Source organism: Colius striatus, chromosome 7 (genome assembly GCF_028858725.1).
Source record: "Colius striatus isolate bColStr4 chromosome 7, bColStr4.1.hap1, whole genome shotgun sequence".
Taxonomy (NCBI): domain Eukaryota; kingdom Metazoa; phylum Chordata; class Aves; order Coliiformes; family Coliidae; genus Colius; species Colius striatus.
The window spans coordinates 43,207,811-43,235,538 of NC_084765.1; the positions used below are offsets into that span (position 1 = coordinate 43,207,811).

The 27,728-nt window shown below is 48.7% G+C and overlaps 1 protein-coding gene across 4 annotated transcripts; it reads left to right on the forward strand.

Moving 5' to 3' along the window:
* The first annotated feature begins 200 nt into the window (after positions 1-200).
* DPP8 (dipeptidyl peptidase 8) lies at positions 201-27,728 on the forward strand. Of its 4 annotated transcripts, none has more exons than XM_061999644.1 (20): positions 201-259; positions 2,096-2,365; positions 3,833-3,945; positions 4,838-5,011; positions 6,626-6,794; positions 8,060-8,170; positions 8,544-8,672; positions 10,685-10,746; positions 11,724-11,824; positions 13,052-13,229; positions 14,347-14,506; positions 15,803-15,882; positions 17,055-17,207; positions 18,248-18,383; positions 19,134-19,279; positions 20,107-20,253; positions 20,912-21,064; positions 22,960-23,102; positions 24,313-24,424; positions 25,467-27,728. In XM_061999644.1, the coding sequence occupies exons 2-20, from the start codon at positions 2,107-2,109 to the stop codon at positions 25,587-25,589; spliced, it is 2,649 nt and encodes an 882-aa protein (XP_061855628.1). In that variant the 5' UTR covers positions 201-259; positions 2,096-2,106; the 3' UTR covers positions 25,590-27,728. The 4 variants fall into 4 exon arrangements, with proteins under 4 accessions (XP_061855628.1, XP_061855630.1, XP_061855629.1 ...); XM_061999646.1 differs by having other exon boundaries at positions 20,912-21,048; positions 25,467-25,554; XM_061999645.1 differs by lacking the exon at positions 201-259 and adding an exon at positions 516-599.

Genomic DNA, 27,728 nt, shown 5'->3' on the forward strand with positions numbered 1-27,728 from the left:
CCGCGCCGTGCCGCGCCGTGCCGTGCCGTGCCGTGCCGTGCCGCGCCGTGCCGTGCCGTGCCGTGCCGGGGCTGCCGGCGCTGCTCCCTCCCCGCCGCAGGGGGCGCCGTCCCGCTCCGCGCCGTGCCGTGCCGTGCCGGGGCTGCCGGCGCCGCTCCCTCCCCGCCGCAGGGGGCGCCGTCCCGCCGCTGGCGGAAGCGGAAGCGGGGCGGGCCGGCCGGGTCCCGCAGCATCGCCGCCGAGCGCCGGGAGCACCGGGGTGCGTGAGGGCCCGCGTGGGGCCGGGGCGGCGGGCGGCCTCCTGCGAGCGGGGCTCCGTCCCGAAGGAGCTGCTGTACGCCGGCGGGGGAGGGGAGGCGGGAGCCGGCGGGCAGCGGCCTGACTCGGCTGTGCGGCCGCCGCCGGGCCCGGAGCTGCCGCCGGAGCTGGAGCGGCCTCCCGGGGCGCCCCCGCTTCCTCCGAGCTCAGCGGCGTGGGCCGGCCCCGGCTCAGCCCGGCCGGCCCCTGCTCCGCCCGGCCGGCCCGTGCTGCGGAGGTGCCGGGGGCTCCCGGCGCTGCCGCGGAGGATGCGGCGGCCGCGCTTTGTCGGCTGCGGGAAGGTGGGAATCCAGCGCTTTACGCGGCAGAAGGTGGCTGCGGTAGGGATCCCGCGGTGATCGCCTGGGAGGCAGATCCCCGCGTTACCCCGGGCTCACAGCTCCTTGCCGGGCGGTAGCTGTCACTCTTGGGTCCTCCAGGCCTGCAGCTCTTTCTATTTGATACGTGTTCTTAGGAGGGGAGGATGGGAAGTAGGTCGGATTGAGGTGTAGCAGCATCTGAGTGTAGGTGGGGAGAGGACGTTTGTCTTCGTTGGAATTCTGCAGATTGAATGAGGGGTTTCTGGTTCAGGTTTGAAGCCTCATTCTCATTTTGTAACTCTGAGCTGAGCACTGTTCTGTGTTTGGCTCTTTGACTTGTGCCGTGTTTTTGTGTTGTAAATAGCTCAGACAAAAGCCAGACCTGTGATTGTGTTGTCAAAGGTGGAACCAGACTTCGAATGCAGACTTGCCCTGCTTTGCTTTTAGCAGTTTGTGTAAGAATGGGTTTGCTCTGAGGTGTGGGTTGTCTCTTTTTCAGTTGCAATGAGGTATGTCAGCAGCTGTGCACCCCCAGCCCAGCCTGGACATTCAGTGGTCCTTTGGTGCCTGTTGCTCAACGGGAAGCTTTTTTTAGTCTGGGTTTAGTGTTTTTGTGAGGCTCAGGCCACCAAGCTCTGCCCTAGCAGTGTGCAGAGCAGTTGTGCAGTCTTTCCATTCTATATATAGAATAAAAGCTCGTTTTGAGACTGGCAGTCCTTGCACTTTGGTCCCTCCTGTAGTGAACTGAGTGACAGGAGTTCATAGCTTGGATCCTCGTGGAGCTGCCCTCAGATCTGAGATTTCCAGTGGAAGAGCTTGGTTTTCTCTTGCCAGACGCCTGGGCTGTTAATTCCAGCTCAGATACGCTTTGTAAAGCACAGCTGACTGTAGGAACTGATCTGCTGCATCAACAGCCTGTTTGGGAGGGTGAGACTTCGGCTGCAGATAAATCTGTTCAGAATGTGGGATTTCTTTTCACTGTGTCCCTTTTCTTCTGGTGCTGCCTCACACTTCTGGAAGACTTCTCCACACAGTGTTTGTAATTACATCCCTGAGATGATCTAATAGTGATGATCCTGAGCTTTGTTTGCAAGGAGAGGCCATCAAACCTGAGAAATTACAGGAGAATAATGCAAGGTGATGGTTGTGCAGCTCACAGGGAGGAAGAAGCAGTTGGGAGCTTAACAGGGAAGGCTTTATCTACTTTGTGAACTGAAATGAGCAGTTGGTATGTGGAGGAGGGTGGCAAAGACAAACAAGAGTTTCTGTGTGGCTGTCAGAAGTCTCCTGAAAGGCTGGGTGATGGCAGCCTGTCTCCCAGAGCAGAAAGCTCTTTCCCTTTTCACTCTGATGACTGTTGGTTTTATTCCTTTCCACGCCGTGAACTGTTTTTTCATCCAGAGCTTTTGCTGTGGTGTGAAGCGAGTGTTTGCTGCATGGCAGTGCAGGGCTGAACCTCTGCTATCCTCTTCTTCCAGAAACATGCAACATGGCAGCAGCCATGGAAACTGAACAGCCGGGCCTCGAAATCTTTGAAACCACAGGCCGTGAGGAGCAGGTCCAGAGAGAGGAGCAGCCAAAACTGGAACCTTTCTACGTAGAGAGACATTCCTGGAGCCAGCTTCGGAAACTGCTCACGGATACACGGAAGTATCATGGCTACATGATGGCAAAAGCCCCCCATGACTTCACCTTTGTGAAGAAAAATGATCCTGAAGGACCCCATTCCGATAGGATCTACTATCTGGGTGAGCCTGCTGGCACAGCTCGTGGCTTGGACTAAACAGAGGCTGTTTGGGTTCGACTGTGCTCAGAGCTGGGTGTTTCTGGCATTTAAGTGGTGGTGGATTTCAGGCCAGGTTGGCTGGTCAAATGTCATCATCCTGATCCTAATGTCTCATTGAAACTCGAGGTCATCTCCCACAGGAATGCTGTGGTGGGACGTGACCCATTGGGCCTGTTAGAGCTGGAAAAGAGCTCTGAAAGTATCCTTTGGGGCATGGGAGGATGGGTTGTCTGCTCAGTCTGATTTCTCTCACTCCAAGTATGCTCTCTCCTCTCCAAAAGCTCCATCAGTTTAAGCTTCTTTCTCTTAATTGCAACTGGTGGGTAGAACCTTTTTCTCCATCAAAGTTTCCTTCCAAAACAGAGATGACAGAGAAGTTTGTGAGTCCTTTGTGCCTCAGCTCCTGATGGGAGTGGGTTGGTTTTCCTCAGTATTTTTTGTCTTGCTAATGAAGAACTTACTGTAACTTATTTTCTTGGCCTCAGTGTCTCACTTGTGCATTGTTTCACTAATGATCAGTTGTTATATGTGCATTTCTGAATTGCAGCTGTGCTGGAGGTGATTTGACACTGTAAACCATAGCATGAGCAACCTCTGGGTGCCTTTTTGGAGCAGGCCTTGTGTAGAGGAACACTTTTGTGCAAAGGTGCAGTAGTTGAACATGAGTCCGTGAGAACCTGGCTTAGGCAGAGGAGCAATGGCTGGAGCAAAGGCCCGGGAGCCAGAATCATTCTCCAGCTCCATTGCTCGCTGCTTAGGCGAGTTGATTAAGCTCTGGTTTGTGGTTCACAGAGTCTTGGCATGTGCTGGGCAGTGACATAATGAGGAAAATGCTGATCTGTCTCATTTTCCCCCTTTTTGGAGTGTGGGGATGATCCTGGAATGATGCTGAGTTCAAGCACGTTGAGGGTGGGTCAAGGCTGATCTCAGATGAGATGAGCTCTGGTTTCTTATGTGCCACTTTGTGTCAGATGTGGCTTTCCTCAGGGCAAATCTGGCTCCTTCTGGGCTCATCCCCAGGTGCCTTTGTCAGGAGCTTTTGGAGATACAAGTAGCACTGAGAGAGAGGGGCAGGAAAGAGATGTCCAGACCTTCCTAAAGATGCATTATCTTTGAAACACAAGCTGCATTGTGCCATATTGCAGCCAGGAGAATAAGCATTGATTTGAAAAGCCATCAAGAAGACACTGATGTGCTTCAGGCAGCGTGGGGTAAGCCTGGGTGTATTTTCTTGTTGCTGCCTTCTCCATGACTTGCATTTCTGTGGAGCAGGGAACTACTCCCAGAGTGAGGCTGCAGTGCAGACACTGTCGGTACTTCCTCTGCTAGGAAGGGCCTGTGAAACTCCTCCTGAGCATCCTTTGGGTATGTTTGGATTATGAACAGAAAGCTGATACACTATTGTTTTTTCTCCTCACTCTCACAATAGCAATGTCTGGGGAGAACAGGGAGAACACACTCTTCTACTCTGAAATTCCCAAAACCATAAACAAAGCTGCCGTCCTGTTGCTTTCCTGGAAGCCTCTTTTGGATCTTTTTCCGGTGGGTTCCGATTTCTTTCTTGCTTCTTAGTAGCTCAGCAAGTGCATGGGCTCTGGGCTTGCACCTCTAAGCCATCACTAAAACGTGGAGTTTTATTGTCTTCAACGTTTTAAGGTTCTCCTTGTGCTTGGCTAACCACAGCCGTCTCAAAATCCAGCACAGCTCTCTCTTCAGTGTTTGGAATTACAGCCCTTGGGGGTCATAAAAACTGTGTGTGCTGGATGATTCCTCGTTTGCTGGCAGAGATTGCAAGCACTAAGTTGCATCCAGTTCTGTGCTGTGGGATCCTGGGGATTGCTGAAGGAGCCTGTAGTCTCCACAAACCACTGTCCTGCAGGGTGATGAGTCCCCTGAGGATCGGTCAGTGGCTTCAGTGACTCATGCTGGAGCAGAGGATCCCTGTCCCCTCTTCACCCCTGCACCATGCCAGGTTGGAGGAGATGAGATGAACCTCATGTGGAATTAGATGTGTTTTTCCCCATGTTGTTTCCTAAGGCTGGCAGCCATAAAACTCATGCTGTGCTCTCCTCCCACCAGCACAGTCACTGTGCATCTCTGTGGAAGTTAGCAAAGACTCTCCTGCTCATTCTAGAAACAACAGAACTTCAGGTTGAACTTTCTTGTAGCAGTGACTGCTGGAAATGATGCTTGCCTTGCTATGGGAGAAGTGGCTACCAGGTTTACAGTTGTGTGGGATCTGATCGTGACCTACACCTACGAGTGCAGATGGCAGAGGCAGAAGCAGGAGCGAGCTTCTAGCCGCCAGCAGGATGCTGGAGGAGGAGGGTGTCTGCACAACCATCTGCTCCTGGAAGCTTGGCGTGCAGAGCTGCTCTGACAGCAAAGATGTGCAGAGCAGAGGTGTTGATTGTGCTTCTGTGTCCTCCTTCAGGCCATCCTGGACTATGGGATGTACTCTCGTGAGGAGGAGCTGCTGCGGGAGAGGAAGCGAATTGGCACGGTGGGAATTGCCTCTTACGACTACCACCGGGAGAGCGGCACCTTCCTCTTCCAGGCTGGGAGTGGGATTTATCACGTCAAGGATGGAGGCCCTCATGGATTCACTGTGAGTTTACTCATCTCTTCTCACTGCTGGACTTTTTTGCTCTGCCTGGAAGCTCCTTTTGCTTCATAGGATCACGGAATGGTGGGGCTTGGAAGGGACTGTTAGAGATCATCCCCTCTGCCAAAGCAGGTCCCACCTAGGTCAGGTCACATAGGAACACATCCAGGTGGGTTTTAAAGACCTCCAGAGAAGGAACCTGACACCTTCCCTGGGCAGCCTGGGCCAGGGCTCCCTCACCTCACACTGAAAGAGTTTTTCCTTATGTTTAAGTGGAACTTTTTGTGTTCCAGCTTCATCCTATCACCCCTTGTCCTGTCACTGGGCACTACAGAAAAAAAGTGTTGCCCCAACTTCCTGACACCCTTTAGGTACTTCTCAGTATTGATGAGGTCCCCCCTCAGTCTCCTCCAGACTGAACAGCCCCAGGTCCCACAGCCTTTCCTCATAAGGAAGATGCTCCAGTGCCCTGATCATCTTGGTGTCCCTGCCTTGGCCTCTCTCCAGCAGTTCCCTGTCCCTCTGGAGCTGAGGAGCCCAGAACTGGACACAGGACTCCAGATGAGGCCTCTGCAGGGCCGAGCAGAGGAGGGGCAGAACCTCCCTTGACCTGCTGCCCGCACTCTTGATGCCCCCAGGATGCCATTGGCTTCTTGTCCATGAGGACACATTGCTGGCTCATGTTTAGTTAGTTCTCAACCAGCACTCCAAGGTCCCTCTCCTGGAGCTGCTCTCCAGCAGGTCACCCCCAGCCTGGCCTGTTGCAAGGGGTTGTTCCTCCCCAGCTGCAGGGCTCTGCACTTGTCCTTGTTGAACATCATGAGATTCCTCTCTGGCTTGGGGTGAATCATCCTGGTGTGCTGCACTAGTATGGCAAGTAGCCTTGCTAACCCTCATGGTGTGGAGAAGTCCTCCTCAGGGATGCATTTCCATGGGTGTCAGATGGAGAATTACAAGAAATGTTAGAAGCCATGGCAGCAAGGCAGCACACCAGGTGCTGTGGGTTTTTTGTAAGTAGCAATGCCAGTGAAAAAGCAGCACAAAGGCTGTGATGCTCTGTGCTCTTTCGTGTGGTCAGAGGCAGCTTTTATCCCCAAGCTGTGTTTTAGAGGTCACTGTTCAGCAGCTATTGCTGGCTGTGTTACAAGATTTGGCAGTATAAGTTGCAGAACAAGCAACCTTTCATCTGCTGCTGCTAGAGCTGGACTTCAAAGCTGAAATAACTATTACAACAAATGCCTAATGTCTGTCTAACCTTGTTGTCAGAGGGAGTTTATTGTGCCCTGAGTTGCTTCAGGAGGACAAGGTTGTATGTTCTGCCGTGCTCTTTTTAGGGTGCAGCTTTTAAGAGTATGCCAGCTTCTTTAGGCAGACTTCCTTCTGCTTTGTGGCTAATCCTCAGCACTGGTGAAAGAGGCCCTGATGAGGTCTGTTCAACTTCTAAAGTATCTGCTTAGTGTTGTCCTGTGTTTGGAATGGATTGATTCCTCTGTTTTAAACCTGTGTGTTTGAAGTCAGTATCCACAGTACTGTGATCTGAGAGACCTGGTAACCCAGATTAGTGTGTGTAGGTGTCCATGTGTTACTCCTTACTGTGCTTTTCTTTCTTTCAAACAGCAACAGCCTTTAAGACCCATTCTGGTAGAGACCAGTTGTCCAAATATCCGGATGGATCCCAAGCTCTGCCCAGCTGATCCAAATTGGATTGCATTTATCCACAGCAATGACATCTGGGTAGCCAATATAGAAACCAGAGAAGAAAGGAGGCTCACGTTTGTGCACAATGGTAACGCATCCCGAATTCAAATCTCTGCACCTCCTCTGCACTTGTTCTTGCTAGACTGCTCAAAGTGATGGCACGAGGGGTTCTGAAATCTGGGGACACGGCCACTGTTTATTCCCCCCGTTTGTCACATCCAGTGTGTTTCCTCCAGTGCAGGTTTTGTGGGGTGATTCTTTCACATGCACTGTGGAATCTGGCAGAGTGAGTTACTTGTTGAATACATATGGAAGGGCTCTTCTGAAGCACAGCACATCCCTTTTTACTGGAACAGCCTTTTTTTGTGTGCGTGTGTGTGGAGGAGCTGGGGGTGGAATAGAGCTGGAGCAAAGTTTCTGTCAGTGAAATCATTCTGCAAGGCATTTTAAAAGCAATGTAGACAGTTTCTGAGCAGCACTGTGGCTTCTGCTGACCCCTCATACTCAGTAACTCGGGTCCTTAGCCTTTTCCTACTCTATTTTAGACATGTATCCTGGAGGAGAGAAAATGGGAAACTGGATAAAACACTTCTTTACGACATCAGTTGTGTTTTGTATGTAAATCATACTTGATATTTGAACTACATCATTTGCACTTTAGTTAAATTAACGTTTCTGACGCTTTAGAATAATGCTTTAGCTTATTGAAATGTGAAATATTAAGATATTATGTAAGTACATTAAAAATAAACTGTAGCAGTGACTCCTTCTCAGATGATAATTATTTATGGAGCGCTGCTAAGTTACCTCCAGGGTAACAGGAAAAATATTGAAGCCCTATGGATATGTCATCATGTTGAGATGTTATGTAAGTCTGTTGCTCTTGGTCTGTAAGTGAATGAAGTGCTGGTGCTTTCATTTTTGTCAGTGCTGATCTTTTCAGTTTCATTTGTTGAAAGGTTTGGTTTGGTTTTTTGTGGGTTTGGGGTTTATTTTTTCCCTTTGATTTTCTTACAAGTTGTGGTTGGGATTCACTGAGCTCAGGTAGAGAGAATAGTTTCTTCCTTTGACCAGTACAGAGAAAACTGAGAGACTAATGGATAGGAGTAAGAAGGGAGGATAGCTTTCCTTTCCTGAAAGAAGCTGCCGTGTCAGAGAGGATTAGATCCTCCCTAAATAAATCAACAGAGCAAGGTGGATGCAGAAAACAAACCTGCTGAGACGCCAGATTGATTATCATGCCATTGTTCCCTGGGGGGAGGGAAACTTGGGCCATGTTTAGGGTCATGCAGAGCTGATTTGGGAGTTTTTCTGCTGTGCATCATGAACTAATTCCTTGGTGTCTTTTTTTAGAGCTGGCCAATGTTGAGGAGGATCCCAAATCCGCTGGCGTGGCTACTTTTGTGCTGCAGGAAGAGTTTGACAGATACACTGGCTACTGGTGGAGCCCAAAGGCACAACCAAGTAAGTGTGGTGGATCTGGGCTGCCTGACAGGCACAGGGAGTGGCCTCCCTTGCTGTGCTGTCCAGTGCAGAGTTACTGTCTTCTGTTACTTGCCTTTATGCAAGATAAGAACCTTGTCACTCCTTTTGACACCCATGAGCCTGTTACAGTGGCCTTGTGAGCACACGTTATGGGGGAAGAGGCTTTCTTTCCCACAACAGTGGTAGGAGTTGTGAGAGTCTCAGTGTGTTTTGCTCAATGAAACGTGAGTCACAGACTTTGTTGGGTTTTTCTCCACCCTCCTAACCTGCTCACGCTCCTGAGAGAATATTGATGCCTGCAGCAACTGATGACGAGAGCTGTTCTGACCAGAGAATGTTGATTCATTTACAGCTCTGAATGGGGGTAAAATACTTAGAATCCTTTATGAAGAAAATGATGAGTCAGAGGTGGAAATTATTCATGTCACATCACCCATGCTGGAGACAAGAAGAACAGATTCCTTCCGGTACCCCAAAACCGGTGAGACCCTCATACCTTGCCTTTCTCTCTCTGGGAAACACATCTTTTGTTCCTTGTGCCTGGCAGCAGTGACTCTCTCAACCTAGAGCAGGGGACTGTTGGAGAAATGTTGAGTAGCCTTTGCACTGGTGTCCAGGTGATGGAAATGGGTTTGGGGAAACTGTTGCTGTGGATGTTATATTAGTGACCAATGACTGTGCTGATATTCCAGTCATGTGGTTACTGAGAGCTCTGAGCCTGGATGTCTCAGGAGCTGGCAGAAACCCTATCTGATTGTCACTATTTCAGAGCTGCTGTCTCAGATGCTGGCAGACCTGAGCTGAGTAGTTGGTTCTCATTACAGCCCTGTGTCTCTGAGGGAATAGCTGCAGAATTAGGCCTTGTGGGGTTTCTTTGGGGAAGGGTTTCTGTTCAGCTGCTGGCAGTGTCCTGGTAGTTTAAGTTCTGAGGGTCTCTGGTCTTTGTGATTGCTCTTGGACTTTGAACAAGCTGCTCAGCATGCCTACAGCCTACCAGCTGTCATATTTTCAAACAGTAAATAACCAGGAAGCTTCACCAGTAAAGGGATGAGAGCAGGCTTGGGGCATACTAAGTGGAGTGCCATTGGAAGCAGGGCAGGGCACTTCAGCAGACCTGCTGAGGCCTGGTTCACTCTCAGGTGTATGAGGCAAGCTTGAACAGTTGGACCCTTGTTGTTCTGAGACTTCCTTGCTGTAACAGCAGGGCTTGTTGCTCACAGATAACGCTGGTTCATGTCATTCTCCCTCCTCACTCCTGAAAGTGTCCTTTTTGGGGGGGAAATACTGTCTATTTGCCTGACCTTCCCAGGCTGCAGAGTACATTCAGATCTTGCAGATTCCCTGATCTACTAGAAGTTTTCTGTTTGTGGTGCTGATTTATTACTTGTTTCAAGGAGGAAGAAGAAAGGCTCAGTTTTAGCCTGGAAGGTGAGAGATGCCTCCTCGTGTTTATCTGGTACAGCTAAATCTGGTACAGCTTTTGTACAGCCAAATTTCTGAGGGTATTTTGTCATAGCTCTGATCACTGCTAAGTTTTAGCAGTTTTGAGCCAACCAAAGCACAAATCCCTTCAAAAAAACCCCACCAAACCAAGGCCTAGGTTTTAATCTGGGCTTTAGTTTCCAGTCTGAACTGCAGGAGCAATAGGCGTTTTCTCTGGGTTGTTACAAGGGCAAAGCTTGAGATAGCAGAGAAACTTCTTCCCAGGGAGAAGGTAAATGCTTAAATATGCCAAACACTCTGACCTAAGGCAAGTCCTTTCACCTCAGTGCATCAGTTTTCGTATATAAAGAGAGTTGATGAAGTGGGAGTGCTTCACAGCAGCATTGAAAATGTTCAGAGCATGTGGAATTTGCCATGTGGGGTTTCTTGTGGATAAACTGGCAGCAACTTTGGTCTTTCTATTCCCTCTTTTCTTGCTGTGGAGCAGACCCCAGCTTCTAGCACTGCAGGACGAGGTGCAGCTTTGTGCAGGCTCTGTGTAAAGAGTTAACTTTAGGTTTTCAGGTTCCAACACAACTATGTAGCTTTAGTACCTTGGCTGCACTAGTTGTGGCAACAGGCATTAAAGTGAGTTGCTCTGATATTCAAAGATGCTTTTTAGCAACAGATCCCTTTTTGTCCAAGACCCCAAGAACAGCAGCCAAACAGTCAATGAAAGCTTGCTTTGCTGTCCTAATCAGTCCTGAGCATTTACTTCCAACTAGCCTGTGCATCCCCTGAGTGTGTGAGAGTAGACTGTGTGTGACAGGAGCATGGCTCTTGACCAGATCTGTTTTGCAGAATTACATCCACTGTTACCTGCCTCATGTTTGCAGTTGCTATTTTCCCTGTCTGGTTTTCTGCTGTGTTTCACACGTACAAGTAGGCTATTTGATCAAAGAGCATTCTGCTGTTTGCCTTTGCCAGTTCTGTGTGAATAACACCACAGTTTGAGTCTGCCCTCTTGGAAGCAAACACTTGGTTGCTGACTGCTAACATCTGTTTTTATAGGTACAGCAAATCCAAAGGTCACTTTCAAGATATCTGAAGTGATAATCAATGCAGAAGGCAGAGTAAGTTCTATGTTCTGCTTGTTTTCCAAATAAATATCATGTCTGTGATTCTTTTTGGTAAGGTTCGTTTTCCAGCTCAGTACCAAGGAGTTTGCCCTGGTTAGTGACCTCTGGAGGCAGCGCACATTCCTACGCAGACACTCGGTGTCTGTGTGTGCAGCAGTATCTCTCAAGGCTGTGCTTTCCTTCCCTCCCACTGAAGGGTTTATGAACTCAGCTGCAGAGCAGAATGTTTTAGGTGTGGATGGCTAGACCTTACGTGGCAGATCACTCCGTTGGCTGCAGATACTGGGAAAATTTGATTGCAAAGACAATGTTATCACCTTACAGAAAGCATGGACTTGTGGAAAGAGGTCAACTTTGTTTTCACCCTGGGATTTTCTTTTCACAGATGCAGAAATTTCCATAGTCTGGTCCAAGATCTTTGGACAGTTGTGGAAATTAATCTTACCAAACATACAGGAACAGCCATGCATTGCTGGGATTCTCTGCTCTTGAGCTGCTTCAGCCGTCAACAGCCACCTGTGGTGCTGAAGTCAGCCAGCAAGGGCAGGGAGAGCTGTCACAGCCCTTGGGGTGCCTCTGTGACTTGTCCCCAGCCCCAGCAGGGACAGGCTGCAGAGCTGCATAGCACAGATGAGAAGCACGTTGATAACTGGATGTCATGCAGGCTGTTCCTCATCTACCAATGAGACACCTTACAAAATAGCTTTGTGCAAATCACCTCCCCTTTCCATGCCAGGGGAAACTAAGCATTCAAGTGGCTTTTGTCAAGGCCCAGCCCTTGCTGTGCTGGCAGTGTGCAGCTCCCACACTGTTCTGCTGTCTGGGGTTGAATCCCCTGCGTGGCAAAGGCTGAACAAGCTCAACTGCCTGAGCTGCACAGAAGAAACCTCTGTGTCCAGACTCTTTGTCGTGCATGAAAACTGGTCGTGAGGGTTCATCTGAGTGTGACTGAATTGCTGCTTTGTCAACAGATTGCAGATGTTGTGGATAAAGAGCTAGTTCAGCCCTTCGAGATCCTCTTTGAAGGAGTAGAGTACATTGCTAGAGCTGGGTGGACGCCAGAAGGACAATAGTGCGTATGTTAATCCTGTCTCTGCTTAGAGGGTTTGGGGCAACACAGTTAGAAGCAGAAAGTAGTGGTCTCTAATCTTCCTCCAGCTTAAGCCTGCTTTCATTTTTACATAGCCTACAAAACTTATTGGTGCAAAGGGGATCATGTTTCCAAAACCAAACCAGAGTCCTCCTTGTCTCTTTCCCTGGTACCCGGCCCTATTGCTGTGGTATTGGGCTCTCACAGCCTTTGATGTGTGTGTCCTCTCAGCAGCCCTGTGAGAGAGGGAGTGCAGTGCTATTGTCCCCACTTTACAGATGGGGAACTGAGGCCCAGAGAGGCCAAGGGACTTGCCATGGTCACACAGGAAGTCTGTGGCAGAGGAGAGAAATGAGCCCAGGTCCCCCAGGCCCTAGGCTAGGGCCTTAAGCACTGGACCATCCTTGCTGACCAGACTTACTGGTCAGAAAACCTGCTGTAAGTGCCACTTACATTTGCATGGCGTTTTTAACCCTGTAGATGATGTAGTACAGTGTTTCTAACTCACCAGAAGCTTTTCCAGTATTGCACTTCTCCAGTTCTTGAATCTAGAGATGGCTTTCACCTTTTTGCTTCCCCCCCTGCCCCCTCAAAATGTGGCAGAAATGCAGGAACACATTTGCTCCATTGCTTTGCTTTTTGTGGGATTCTTGTTAGGGCTACGTGGAAAGGCATCAGAAGTGACCTGATCTGGATGAGACCTGCTGTGGCAGTGGGGGTTGGACTAGATACTCTCTGCCATTCTCTGGTTCTCAGTGTGGCAGGGTCTGCTACCAGCCCACTTAGGTGTCAGTATTTCTCCCCCAGGTGTACGTTCACAACATCAAGTATTTTCACAAGTAGCCTGACACTGCAATTGAAGTTTTTTCTGCTTCACTATTCCCTCTGATTTTTCTCTTCTCTTTTCACCCCTAAAGCACAACTCAAATCTGAGAGAACAGAATCAGTTAAACTTTTGAACCTGCAGTGCTTATGCAATATTGAAATGAAGTGAAACAGGTTCCTGTGGTATGGAAGAGATTTATTTATGTGGGTGAAATTTTACACGTGGCTTTGGGCTTCATCTGAAATGGCAGGTTCTTGTCTCCCTCCAGTGCCTGGTGCTGATCAGTGGTTGTTAAGATTCTCAGGCCTGTTTAACACTCACATAATTTACTATTTAATACTGATGTTGTATGTTGTCTTCTCTAATATCTCTCTCCTCAACAGCATCTGGGCCATCTTGCTGGATCGCTCCCAAACTCGGCTTCAGATCGTCTTGCTCCCTCCTGCATTATTCATCCCCACAGAAGATGATGCAATGGAAAGACAGAAACTTATTGATGCTGTACCAGATTCTGTTACACCTTTCATTATTTATGAAGAGACAACAGACATCTGGATAAATGTAAGAATTTGAATGTCAGCCTTCTCTGACCGTTTGGTGTTCGAGACCTTGTTTGTAGCGCTTCAGTTACTGTGCTGCCTGGGAGAATGTTCCCATTGTGCAAGTTCTGAGCATATGCTGTGCTTCCTGCTGTAAAAAATGGGATGTAGAGAACAGAGAGATCTGGGATGTGAAAGCAGAGTTGCTTTGCTCAAGGCTACACAGTGATCAGACAGAGCTGAGAGCAGAGCCCAGGGCTCTGGTGTTCCAGGGGCAGCCCGCAGTGTGCCCCACTGACACCCTCCAGCTTCTTGGTGCCAATTGTTCACCAACAGCAGACGGAGTATTCTTCATCCAACAAAGATGTATTGTGTGAACAAGTCCTGAGACTCTGCTTACAGTCAGTAAAATTCCTAACTGCGTCTGGTCTGGTGAAATAGGTTTGTGTGGAGCGTTTCTCAGAGGTGTGCCCTCAGGCCTGTGCTGTGAGACCAGCCACCCTGTGCCAGGCTGATAAAGATCCATGGCTCTAAAATGACATCCCTGTTAAAGCTGGGCCAGTGGGAACATCAATCACAGGCAGGTAGCTGGATCATTCAGCAGACAGCATTTTCACAAAGCCCTCCAGTGAATGGTGCCTGGACAGTCAGGGCTCTCCTTGTTACCATGTTTTCTCCTTATGTGCATGGCTTCAGCATGTTGTAGGGAGTTCTCCATTATTTTTCCTGACTGGAGCAGTTTTTTGGCTGGAAGCTCACACTGTGCAGACAAATGCTACGGAGTCCCCCAAAAAATTATCCCTTGAAGCAAGAGCTGGCATCATCATGAGTGGGACAATGATGTCAACTCATCTTTCTTTAAATAACCCTTCACTTGTGAGCTTCTAGATATCACTGGGCAGAGGAGGCCACAGAAATCTGGCTTCTCTGGGTGCCTCTCGTATGCTGTCTGCACAGCTGGACCAAATTCTGTATCTAAGCTGGAAAGGCAGGTGCAGAAGGACCTAATTCAGTGACATAACTGGTTCTGTCAGTAACTAGCCTTGCTAGTGTGAACTGTGTGGAGGGGTAAGAGGAACTTGTCATCTGTGACTTCAGGGCCGAAACTCTGCTGGTGACAGAATCCCCTGTCTCCACAGATCCATGATATCTTCTATGTTTTCCCTCAAACCCGTGGCGACGAGATAGAGTTTATTTTTGCCTCTGAGTGTAAAACGGGATTCCGGCACCTGTACAAAGTCACCTCTGTTCTGAAGGAGAGCAAGTACAAACGGTCCTGTGGCAGCCTCCCTGCTCCAAGTAAGTGCCATCATTCCTTTGCTTTAATTGGGCACTTGGTACCAACTAGTGAGGAAATAAATGTCCTTACATGTGGCAGGAGTTACTGCCTTATTGGAAACTCCTGCTGTTGTCCAGGAGAGCACTTTGCTTTACAGTCACTCCTCTTGGAATTGTGCAGGGGTTATTCTGTATTGCCTTAGTTTGAGCCTTGACTCTTCCTCATGGACAAGAGGGAAAAGTTTATCATTTCAAATGGGAAACAAGTTCCCACACATTGTTTCAGGACTTATAAAACCAAGATAGTCCCTATCAGCCTTTCCAGACGGATTGGTAGCAGAGAGGCTGACAGAGAGCACACTTTAAACACGCTGGAGAATGGTCCACAAAGGGCCTCCTTGCCCATGTGTTAGTTCCTTTAGGATGAACATGGCAGCAAAACCTGTGATATGACAGCTATTCAGAGAATTCTTCTCTGCTTTTAAAAGCAATCATGGCATTCCTGTGTAGACAGAGATGTCAGTAGGAGAAAATTGCTGTTAGCTGTTGCAAATGGCAATGCAGAAAAAAGCCCAAGGGCCACGTGCTTCTGAGCTGCAGGCAAAGTTTGGTCTTGCTCAGATGCATGGTGGAGCTGTGTGCAAAGCTCCCGGAGTGGGGTTTTTTTTCCATAGCATGTGTTCTTCAGTTTACAATATCATACTGTGATACTGAATTTACTTGGTGTGTGTGGAAGGTGCTTCCCGAGCTCTGCGTGTCCAGAGAAATACCCCTCATTTTACTACAGATCCCAGCTTCATGCGACTGTTGTTTTCATTGGTTTGGGGTTGTTTTTTTCCAGGGAGCATTGTATCCTGGCTTGCTTAGATTTCTCTAAATGCATCCAACTTCTTTTTCTTGCTAAATCTGCCTCATTCTAAGGGAAATCAAACCCTCTTATAAAAGCCAAGTTACTCCCCAACTCATTGCAAATTTCCCCATTTTTTGACACCTGAGGTTCTCTTTCCATATGACATCTTTTGAGGATAAAGCCTCTGTTTCTGTGCAAGTTACAAATGACTCTTTCTTTCTTTTCCAAAAGAGAAGCTGTCCAGGGCTCAGATTGAATCCTTTAACATACATTTCACAGAATGTTAAATGGTACCAGCCCTAACACTTGTCTGGGGAGGTGGCAGAGGTGTGGGTCTTCTGCAAAGGGAGGTTGCTCTTGGGTTTAGTCTCGTAAAACAAGCTTGATAAGAGGAAGTATTATTGTGCCCATGTGTTTTGTAAAGTGTCAAAGTGTGAAATCTCTGTCTGTGTGTTGGTTGTCTCCAGGTGACTTCAAGTGCCCCATCAAAGAGGAGGTGGCTGTTACCAGTGGAGAATGGGAAGTGCTTGGCAGACACGGATCCAATGTGAGTCCCTGCTCTTGCTGCATGGATATCCTGCAAGCAACGTGCCCTGAAGGTCTGGAGGGCCTCACAAATCAGCCCATGTTGCATTAGTGAGGCTTTGCTCCCCGGGAGGAGTGGACTCTGCCACTCCCTGGTGTTGCCTTTGAGCGTGTGGACCACGTGGGGTTTTTTGTTATGATGCTTTCCTTCCCTACCTTGGCTACACTGTTCTGGGCCAGAGGTTGATTTTGGCAGTGTGAGAGAGCAACATAAGCAACGTTAGTTGGTTTTCTTTTCCTGCATATTCCTGTGTGGATCCTTGTCAACAAGGAGTTTTCCCCACTAATTTCAAGGCTTACAGAGGAGGAGAAAGGAGCAAAAATACTATGAGGCAGGAGTGAGGAAATTCTACGTGTTCCATGAGTAAGAAGATGTCTTGATGGAGTCCAACTGCTGTCCTGGAATCAAGAGAAACTTGTTGGGGAGGGATCGGCATAAATCTATAGCCCTGACTCTTTTCAGCCAGAATACACAGTGATTGTCTTCCATGTAGCCTGGCAGCTTGCACAAGGAGGAAGGGAAAGCTCCTCAAACTGCTACTCTTTTAGCTCTGAGCTGGATGAATTCATTGATCGTTTGAATCAAACTGGAGTTCAAGAACTGACTGGTTTGGACTTTGTAAAGGTCTTTGAAATCCTTTCTAAGTGGTAATTAGAAATGGAGTTGAGGAATGAGGTGTGCAAGCTGACCTGCATTTGAATCTATTCTGCTCCCAAAAAAGGGACAGCTGATTTCCTTCTGGGATGGTTTATGTCATGTGTGATTTAGGAAAGGGCCTGAAGAGTGGAGAGGTGACAAGGAATGGGGGGCAGAGTTATTTAGCATAGCAAGCAGTGGGGAAGACTGAGAAGAGTGAAGCATGAGAGGTTGGACTAGGTCATCTCTAAAGGTGCCTTCCAACCCCTAACATTCTATGATTCTGAGAGAGCTAAGCAAACAAGGTGTGAGGTGGAGATCATAACTGAGAGCGCTGTGGACAGCCAGAACAGTCATTTGGCTTATTCCTTGCAGCTGGTTGGGCTACAGCTCAGCTTTATGGAAGTGAGACAGAGGCAGGCCTGGAGGCAGTAGCTGGGTGTTGTTTTGGCAAGACATGATACTGAGGGCTGTGTGGTTTGTTTTGGTTTTGACAGATCTATGTTGATGAAGCCAAAAAGCTGGTGTACTTTCAAGGCACAAAAGACTCCCCTTTAGAGCACCACTTGTACGTCGTGAGCTACGAGAATCCCGGGGAGGTGAAGCGTCTGACAGAACGTGGTTACTCTCACGCCTGCTGTGTCAGCCAGGTACCTGCTGGCCTCTGCAGCCCTGCACAGCCCCAGCTGACTGGCTGCTGTGGTTTATAGCTCTTCTGGTCTTGCATCAGTCAGCAGACAAGGCTGTATGTGAATGTAACAAAGGGAGATTTTATACTGTGTTGTACCGTGAGTGTGTAAACCCACCCTGGAAACGCGATTTGACCTTCTGGTTCAAGTGCTCTTCAGCTCATCAGGCAAAAGGAACCAGGATTAATTGTTTCCCACTGTTTGGGCCTGGCTGTTTTCCCTTGGAGTAGGCTATAGAGCAATCTCCAGAGGAGATGAGCCTGTGGCAGCATTGAGTGGGGCTCCAGGCATCTGGGACAGTAGCCCATTCAACTGGCAAGGCTTTAGTGTCACGGATAAGTGATTTAGATCTCCCATCTACCCTTTGAATCTACCCTGAGAGGCACCTAGCTCAGGGGGAGGTACTGGGTCGCAGCCTGCTGTGGTCTCAGTGTCTCACCTAGGATTGCTGTTTATAGGGTCACAACATCTGACCTTGGTCAATATTTTTCCATTTTGGATTCTTGTCAGGTAATTCTGGTACCTTCCAGAACAAGCTACAGTCCAAGCAGCAGGAGTTCCAGGTACAGTTAGGGAACACCTGATCACCCTAACTCACTGTATCTGTAACTAGGAGGGGGAAGTACCAGATAATCCCAAGTGGTAGCAAAGATAAGGGAATGCCAGGTCAGCCCAGTCCACTGCACTCGTAACCAAGAGAAGATCACCACGTTGACTGTCCTTAACATTGCAAGGTGGGTGTCTGCACCACCACCATTACCCAGCAGAGGATGTGTGACAAGGTCCTCATGCCACAGTTGGTTTTGCAGGTGTATTCTTGGCTTTGGAGTCCTGGTGTAACTAAAACTTCTTAGACTCTATCTGCTGTTATCAACAGATGCCAGACTTCCTGGTTTCATTTAGCCCATAAACATCTTTCATCTAAATGCAGAATAAAGGCAATGCTTTTTGCTTGTGCCTCCACACTGAGGAGTTCAAGATGATGTTGTTTCTCTCCTTAGGACTGTGACATGTTCATCAGCAAGTACAGTAATCAGAAGAACCCTCACTGTGTGGCACTTTACAGGCTGACAGGACCCGAAGATGATGCTGCTCATAGGACAAAGGAATTCTGGGCTACCATTTTGGATTCAGCAGGTAACTGCATGGATAAGGAACTGGAAAAGGGACAACCAGGATCACAGAAAGGAAGATATCTCTGAGTGTGCTTGCTAGAGATCTGCTGCTGTGGGTGACTGGACTTGGCTGTCAAACTCATGCTTGTTTGAGGAGTTCTTGGGCGTACCTGAGTGACATTTCCAGCTGAGGAACGAATGGGCATAAACTGGCCATGAAGGAATTTAGAGTGGGAAATACTAAATTCCATTAGAAACTGTAGAAGGGCAGTTTTAGCATCGGGGGAGAAGTTTTAGAGCAGCCATTTACTCTGTTACATGCCTGCTAATGAGCATATGTAATGCTTCTGGGCCTCTGGGGAGAGGCATACACTCCTGAAATAGTTGTGTGCTGCTTCCTACTCACATCTTTGTGAGGCAGCTGATGGGCTGTTTGCTTTTCCATTTTGTTTCTGTTTCCTTTCATCTTCCCCAAGGCATACTCAATATCCTGTGCTTTCCATGTATTAATGCAGTGAGTCCTAAGTGGGAATGGGGTACCTGTAGTGGCTGTGTCAAGGGAAAAGAATTACTACTGTTCAGAGGAGAGCAGGGCTGGGAATGTGATAGGACTGAGAAGGCTCCCCTAGGGCCAGGGTGCTCCCAGGCTCTGTCTGGTCCCAGCCTCATCCACTGCAAAGCATGGCAGAGCTCCATTGGGATCTCAGGGCTGGAGCAGAGCTGGGTTACCCATCCATTCCCTGTTAAACCAGACTGTTCCCTCCTGTGGCAGGTCCTCTTCCTGATTACATTCCCCCAGAAGTGTTCTCCTTTGAGAGCTCCACAGGCTTTACACTCTATGGGATGATGTACAAACCTCACAACCTGCAGCCTGGAAAGAAGTACCCCACTGTACTCTTCATCTACGGAGGGCCTCAGGTGAGTGGGGGGTGTGGGTGAGCAGTGGGGCTGGCCTGCATCACTCCCTGCTCTCCTGTGCAAGCAGCCCCTGCTCTGTGCTGGCCACAGCAGGCAGCGTTTTGCATGTTTGGGGACCAGCTGCTTGGCCAAAGGTGCTGTAAGTGGTCGTGATTAGCAGGTCATAGATGAAGGCACTGCCACTTGTCTGAGAACAGGTACAGAGTAGAGGAGTGGAGCTGTGAGAGAGTGCAGATGGACCCTGTTCCCTATTCTGTCTCACTTTCCTCCTTAAGGGCCTCAGTTCTGTGTTCCCACTTCCCCCATGTGTATGTGAGGAGGGCTCTGTTAGCCCTGACCATTACCAATGTGTGCTTAGGAGGGCCTGCTCCCCAGTCTTGCTTTTCCCACCGGTGCACAGGAGGTGAGCCCCTCAGCCCTGATTGGTTCCCCCCAACTCTACTGTGCCTTGCTGTGGTCAAAGGCAGCTGGAATGAGTCTTGGTGAAGGGAAACATTTTCTCCTGGGAGAGAACAGAGAGTGAGCTGCAGGCTCAGTGCTGGGTTGTGCTGTCAGCAGCTGCCCCTCTTGCTCTGTGCTCATGGGTGCTGCAGTGGAGCTCAGGTCAGCTCTTCATCTCTGTGGCACAGAATGGCTCGTGTGGGGGACGAGAGTTGATTTCAGAGCGCCCCACAAGCAGGGAGAGGGAATCCTGCAGCAGGGATTGAAAAAACATGTAAAACACTTAAAGGAAGGCAAATAGAAATACATTGGGATTAGGGACTGGAATAAGAGGTGAGGCCTGGCTCCATTACATCCGTGGGTGTGTCATTGCTCTTCTCTTCCAGGTGCAGCTGGTGAACAACCGCTTCAAAGGAATCAAGTACTTCCGTTTGAACACTTTGGCCTCTTTGGGCTATGTGGTGGTTGTCATTGACAACAGGGGCTCCTGCCACCGAGGACTCAAGTTTGAAGGAGCCTTTAAATACAAAATGGTAAGTAGAGCTCTGAGTCTGCTGCTTTGTTTTCGGCCAGGAGCAGGTTTGTGTCTCGGTGCTACCTGAGGCGAGGCGCTGGTTTGGCACAGACGCTCAGCATTGCTTGTGTGCCCCTGCCTTGGTTTGGGGAGGGAGACTGTGTGTAGCTGAGCAGCGTGGGTTTGAGGTTGTGAGGCAGCTCCAGCCCGGCAGGCATAACCCAAGGTGGGTCAGAAGGGCGTTGCTGACTCCCACCAGAAATGCTTTGCTGCTCACACGAGGCAGAATAGTTCAATTCCCAGTGGGGGCTCCTATTTAGGGCAGTTCCTCTGTCAGGCTCAAGTTTGGCCATGTGTGTGCAGGGTGGAGGGCCTGTGCCTGGCTCTGTTGGCTTTGCAGTGTAGCTCTCTGCATGTTGGGAATGGCATTGTCATGTGAAACCACTGAAAAACATCTTACTTGTCTCCAGAGGAGACAAAGGAAGAAAAGGTAATTAAGAGGTGGGTTGGCATGTATTCATTGTGTTATGGGGAAAGGGTGGAGTGCTGGTGTGTGGCTGGGTGCTGCAAAACCAGAAGCAGCAAAGGTCTGGAGGTGGTTACCTTTGGAAATGCTGAAAATGTAGGGTTTTTTTGTCTGTAGCTAACAAAACTTATCTTTTTCTGTCTCCTCCCAGGGACAAATAGAAATTGATGACCAGGTGGAAGGGCTGCAGTATTTAGCATCCCAGTATGACTTCATTGATTTGGATCGTGTTGGCATTCATGGCTGGTCCTATGGAGGTTACCTCTCCCTTATGGCTTTAATGCAGAGGTCAGATATTTTCAGGGTATGTTCATACATTGTGTACTTATTCTGATGGTGCAGACAGACCTTTCCCCTTAGTCACATACCCTGCCCTGGGTATTCACAGCACGCAGACCTTTGAGCCTGCTGTGGACAAGTGAGTGCTCTAGCTGTTTTCTTCAAGACTCTTCTCTTTGGGTGACTTGAAGGAGAAGTTCATTTCTTCCACAGTATTTCTAACTAGGCTTCCAAGCTTTGCTTATTTTTTTGTACTTCACACACAACAGATCTAAAAATCTGTTCCCTCTTTAAGGCTAGTGCCTGCTGACAAGCCACAGCAATCCATGGGTCTTGCAGGAGCAGTTGTTGTTGGACCTTGGGGTGTCTCCTCAGTCCTCTCCCCTTGTGTTTCTGCGGGAAGCAAGGGGATGAGATGCTCTTCCTCTGTAAGCATGTTGGCACTGTTAGGCTCTGAGAGGTGGCTGGGACTGGTACAGCTGTGGGACTCAGCTTTTCAGGGGCAATGATACCAGTACAGCCCCATTAATTGCTACTAACAGAGTTGCCTCAAGTGAGATTCCATTTGTGCAATCTGAGTGCTGTGCTCTCCCACCTCTCCACACAAATTCACAGCTTTTTCTCCCCAGGAGAGTGTGGCATTCCTGGGTGAGTGTAACCACCCCAAGGGGTGTGATGTGACTGCACCACCCCTGTGCTTGCTTCCCCCAGCTTCAAGTGAGCCAGACACAATCCTGACCTGATGGGAAAGCCTGGTGTTGTCCAAGAGGCTTCCTGCACCAATATGAGCAGGGTGCTTTTGGGCAGAACCTCTTAAGAAGCCCAGCATGCTAGAGGAGTGTGGAGCTGTTTAGTTAGGCCAGTTTCACTGGAATACCTCAGAGTCTGTTCTTCTGAGCTGGGGTGAGGAGGAACAACTGTTCACGCCATTCAGCTGAGCACTGAATATCCCCTCTCTGGGAACACATGTGAGAGAGCTTTAAACTGTTGCACTGTCGAGCTTGCAATAACTTAAGCTATACCAATCTCAGGTCACCTATGCTGAGGACATAGTTGGTTCACAGCAGACAGACCTTGTCTGACACAACTAAGGGGAATAATCCTGACGGAAAGTGTCACCTTCTCTTCCTCCTGCTCTCTTTCCTACACTGAGAGGCAGACTGATCTCTTCCCAGATCAAATTGCCCGCACTGCTTTGTAGCAGTGTGTTCTGAAACAATCAGGAGGGCAACCTGTGGGTGGGGAGAGGTGCCAAAAAGAGGTTGATGTGATTTCCTGCCTTTAGACCCCTCTGGTAAATGGCCTGACTGCTCCTGGGCAAGTCTCAAAGGCAGGGATGGGGCAAGTGCTGGATATCCGTCTTGGGAGGTGTTTTGTTCTTTGTGGCTGCTCTTGCTTTGTCTAAATCCAACCTTGGAAGTTTAAAGACAAGTCTTTAAGCATTGTTATCCTTTTACAAATAGCTGCCTTGCAAAGGCTTTTTTGCTTTGTTTTCTTTCTCCTTGGTCTTTGTTTCTTTCCACAAGCCTCTGTGCAAGCTGGCGGTAGCTGTGCAGGGAGACTTGCTGAGTCCCAAGGAGCTACTGGTCCCAGTTACTGTTACACATTCAAATGAGCAAAGATTTTGCAACCCAAAAGGCATTTTGCACAAAAGCCACTTCCCTGGGCAGGCCTCGCAGCTGGCAGGGTTAGTGTGGCTTCTGACTGGTCTGCAGGATGTTCCTCGTTTTCAGCACATGTGGATGGGCGCTGAGCCGCGGTTCGGGAGGGAGGCTGGGGGCTGCTCCTCTCCCCACCGCAGGCTGGCCATCGCAAACTTAGCAGCGTGTTTTGGGCACCTGGGAGGGAGGGAGGGGCGTGCCCAGAGGAGGGGGGTTGAGGTGTCTCCCCTGGCGATGCTGAGAGCGCTGTTGACCGCAGGTGGCCGTCGCCGGAGCGCCCGTCACGCTGTGGGTGTTCTACGACACGGGTTACACGGAGCGCTACATGGGGCACCCGGAGCACAACGAGCAGGGCTACTACCTGGGCTCTGTGGCCATGCAGGCTGAGAAGTTCCCTTCTGAGTAAGTTGGCTCTGCCTCTTGCCTGCTACTTTTTGTGACAGAATCCCAGCATGCTGGGGGTGGGAAGGGCCCTGCAGAGCTGCTCCAGCCCCACACCCTGCTCAAGCAGGTTCCCCTGGCTCGGGGGCACAGGAACGTGTCCAGGTGGGTTTGGAAACCTGAGCAGGAGCCTCCACACTCTCCCTGGGCAGCCTGGGCCAGGGCTCCCTCACCTCAGCACCAAAGGAGTTTCTCCTCCTGTGCCAGCGGAACTGTTTGTGTTCCAGCTTATGTCCATCACCCCTTGTCCTGTCCCTGGCCACCACAGACAAAAGTGTCACCCCATCCTCCTGACACCCACCCTTTAGATACTTGTAAGTGTTGCTGAGATCTCCCCTCAGCCCTCCCTCTCAGACAGGGAAGTTCAAGCCCCATAGACACATCTTCATCTCCCTGTTGCTGGCAATCGAATCCTGGAATCACAAATGTTAAAAGATACTGTTAAAATAAGAATTACTCTCAAAAGAATGTAAGCAGTAAAAGCACTTATCATTTAATTCAAATATGAACTGTTTTCATGAGTAAACTGTTTGTATTAATAATTAAATCATTTATTAAATAAGCTTCATAGACTTAAAAGACTAATAAGCTTAATAGACTTGAATGAACATCTGCAGCATTACAGGCCATTCCAAGTAAACCCTTTTATCCTGGCTGTAATTAAAGACTTTCTTTTATGTCCAAGGAAATGACAAACATATCTTCAGTTATATGATTAGCACTTCAGAGCCACGTGAAGCTAGACAGAAATGAGTCGGTCAGAATGCTTTCTGCACCCTCTCAAGTGGGATCAGCACAGTACTGTTGGCAGACAAGGCTGAGACCATGGGCTTTCTTGTCAAAGAGCTGGGGCTCAGCAGTGATTCTCAGCAAGGGTTAAACCATTGTGTTGTTCAAGCTGGGACGTACTCCTGAGAATGAAGAAGATACATAGAGGAAAGATCTGACCACGGTGTGCTTATGGAGGAGGAACTTTTAGAGGAGGAACTTTTAGAGGAGGAAATAATAGGTTTGGAAGATGGTTTCCATCCAGAGCAATTTACAGCAGTGAAATCTCTGTCTTCAATGCAACTGTTTTTTTCTGTTTGGTTTGAAGAGGTGTGTGTGCATGTGAAATGACTGTCGGGTCCTGGGATGCTCTCCAGAAATGTTTCTCTCTTGCTTTTCTCAGACCAAACCGTTTGCTGCTGCTACATGGCTTCCTGGATGAGAATGTTCACTTTGCACACACTAGTATTTTGCTCAGCTTTTTAGTGAGAGCTGGAAAACCCTATGACTTACAGGTAAGGCCAGAACCACGATGTGAAGGTCATGTGTCTGTCTTTGAAGAGTCACAGAATCTCAAGGGCTGGGAGGGACCTGGAAAGCTCATCCAGTGCAACCCCCCTGCCAGAGCAGGAGCACCCAGAGTAGGTTACACAAGAACTTGTCCAGGTGGGTTTGAATGTCTCCAGAGAAGGAGCCTCCACAGCCCATCTGGGCAGCCCCTGCCAGTGCTCTCTCACCTCAATAGGGAAAAAGTTTTGCCTTGCATTTCTTTGGAACCTCTTCTGTTCCAGCTTGTCCCCGCTGCCCTTTGTCCTGTCATTGGCCATCCCTGAGCACAGCCTGGCTCCATCCTCCTCACACCCACCCTTGATGGGTTTGTAACCATGAATGAGGTCACCCCTCAGTCTCCTCCAAGCCCCAGCTCCCTCAGCCTTTCATCACAAGGCAGATGCTCCACTCCATCATCTGGTTGTCCCTGCACTGAGCTCTCTCCAGCAGCTCCCTGTCCTGGAACTGAGGGCCCCAGACCTGGACACAATATCCCAGATGTGGTTTCACAAGGGCAGAGCAGAGGGGGAGCAGAACCTCTCTCCACCTACCTACAGCCCTTCTAACCCAGCCCAGGATGCCATTGGCCTTCTTGCCCACGAGGGCACGTTGCTGGCTCATGCTCACCCTCCTGCCCACCAGCACCCCCAGCTCCCTTTCCCCTGTGCTACTGTAAGAGTTCATTCCCCAGCCTGTGCTGGTACATGGGGTTATTCTTTCCCAGATGCAAGACCCTACACTTACCCTAGTTGAGTTCCATTAGAGTTCTCTCTGCCCACCCCTCCAGCCTGTCCAGCTCTCGCTGAAGGGCAGCACAGCTGCTGGGCACCTTGGAATTCTAAGGTAAATCTGGGATTTGAGCCTAATGTTTGATTTTTAGAAGGAAGATGTGCAAGTGCAGAGTCAGCGCAGGGAGTTCACAGCAACGCTTCCAATGTGCCTCTGAGGACCTGTTTAAGTGTTGGGGCCTGCAACTGCTGTCGATACTTATGACACTTTCTCTTTTAGATCTACCCTCAGGAGAGACACAGCATCAGGGTGCCTGAGTCAGGAGAGCACTATGAACTCCATCTCCTCTATTACCTGCAAGAGAACCTGGGCTCTCGGATTGCTGCCCTGAAGGCCATGTAACTGCCTCTGCAGAGCTCTGCTCCTCTGGCTGCTCACTGAAGGAGGAGATGTAGGAAACTAGAGAAAATAGGATGGGACATTGCATTTTGGTGCCTGCCACATGTACACACACACACACACAGAGACACTTTTGTAAGAGTAAATTTGGTGCCATACAGGAAATTACAGTACAGTGACCTAATAACTTTAAAGCTTAAGATGTAAATAAAGTCCAATGTCTGTGGTATAACAGTACCATGGCTGTTCTCTTGGGGAGGAGCTGAAACTGAACACAACATACTTCTACAGCACCAGATCTTCACTTTTGAAGAGCATTAATGACATAACTGATGTATTTTTACAGTGTGTTCCTCTGTATCTTATTACATAATGCTGGATGATTTACTCACCACCCACAGCAAGAGTTTACCTGGCTGGTTACAACTTGGGTTACATTTTAAATGCTATCATATAGCTTTTATGCTTCATGAAAGGGATGTGTGTCACTCCATAGAAGCCAGTCACAAGTTAGACACGTCACCTATCTCGATGTTCATTGTTTTTTAAGAAGAAAGACTTCTCAGCTGCCTCAACGAACTGCAAGTTTGGATCCAGTTCACCATGATAGTTTCTTTGCAATCGTTTCTCCTCTCCCCAGGATCAGTCATACTCTTTTGGGGTCTTTTTTACCTTTCATTTCTTTCAGCAGCTTGAAATCCTATCCTGACTGTACTTGATTTGAAGGGGGAAGTGAAATGATGTTTTGCTGTGGTATGGGCATAACAGTCTTTTCTTCTGAGATGCAAACTAAAGAGCTGAAACTCTACATCTTCAAACCAGCTTAGAGGTGCAGCCCATTTCTCATGGCCTTTTTTCCCCCCATGTTTCTTTCTGGGCTGGTTTTGCAATAGGGTTTCCCTACCATCACAGCAGCATGACACAGGTGTATGCATCCTCTTAACGACTTTAAATTCAAGACTCTAATTCAAAGGTCTGCAGAGGATTTGGTGGGAGGGACTTGACAAACACTACATGTGAGGCAATATGAGCTGTGTCATTATTTAGGGGACTGTTTCCCTCCTACTCCATTCAATCCTCCTTTCCTGGGCCCTTCCAAGCACTGCTGTGTGTAGCATGATTATGATGCTGTCTTTGAGAATTCCCCTTCTATATAGCTTAAGGTCACCCTGCTAAGCCTAAGGGATATGCAGTCCCAGTTGTGTTTTTGGTAGTGAGGTTTTTATCTAAGCAGGTTTGGCTAGAAAGCCTGTGAAGTCACTTAACTCACAACAGGTCCTTTAGGATAGAGACCCATAGCAAAACGATTCTCTCTAATCCAAGAAACTCTCCCCTTGGGGCTTGTCTCTGAGACTCCTGTAAGTTTTAATGGTTTTCTTAGAAACCTAAGAACTTCCTTTTCCTCCTGGTTTGGTGCTAGAGAGCAGCAGAGCATGACTCTTTCATTTTGTCTTCTAAAAGCCTGGGATCAGTCTCGGTGTTTACACTCTGTGTCCTCCACACGTTGGAACTCTTATTCCTGACTGATCCTGACACTGGGATCTAACCCAGTCTGTCTGCACTGCATCAAACCCCATTGTTTGTCAGTGAGGCTGCTGGGTGGGTGCAGTTACATGGGTGTAAAATGCCTGGGTGAGAAGGAGCTCAGGGGTTTTTTTTGAGTGACACACAGGACAGCCAAAGCAAACGGGCATGTGGTAAGTGCCACTTCCTTCGAAGCTTGGTTTGGGCTGCTTTCTGGCTCTCAGATCACAGTGCTTATAAGTTAAAAGATACCATTAGCAGGTGAGTAAGAGGCTGACAGTGTTGTTTTGGGATCTCTATAGATCCTTTATGCCTTCTCTCAGTAGCCAGTTGTGAGCGATGCAAATGCGAGGTGCCTGTGGAGTGAGCCCTAGGCAGTGTTGGGAGATGGATGCATGTGCTGATGCTTTTGGACTACAACAACCACAACAGTGAGTAGAGACAAGTAGAAGCTGTTACCATGGAACCCCATTGTGTTCCTTACGTGTCTATGCTGTATGATATATACATATACCCCTCTGTTCATAGATACATACGTGTATAAAATGCCACGTGGACAGTGTCACCTTTTCCAAGGTTGTTTATATTTTGTTCCATATTAAATTAACTTGGGCTTTT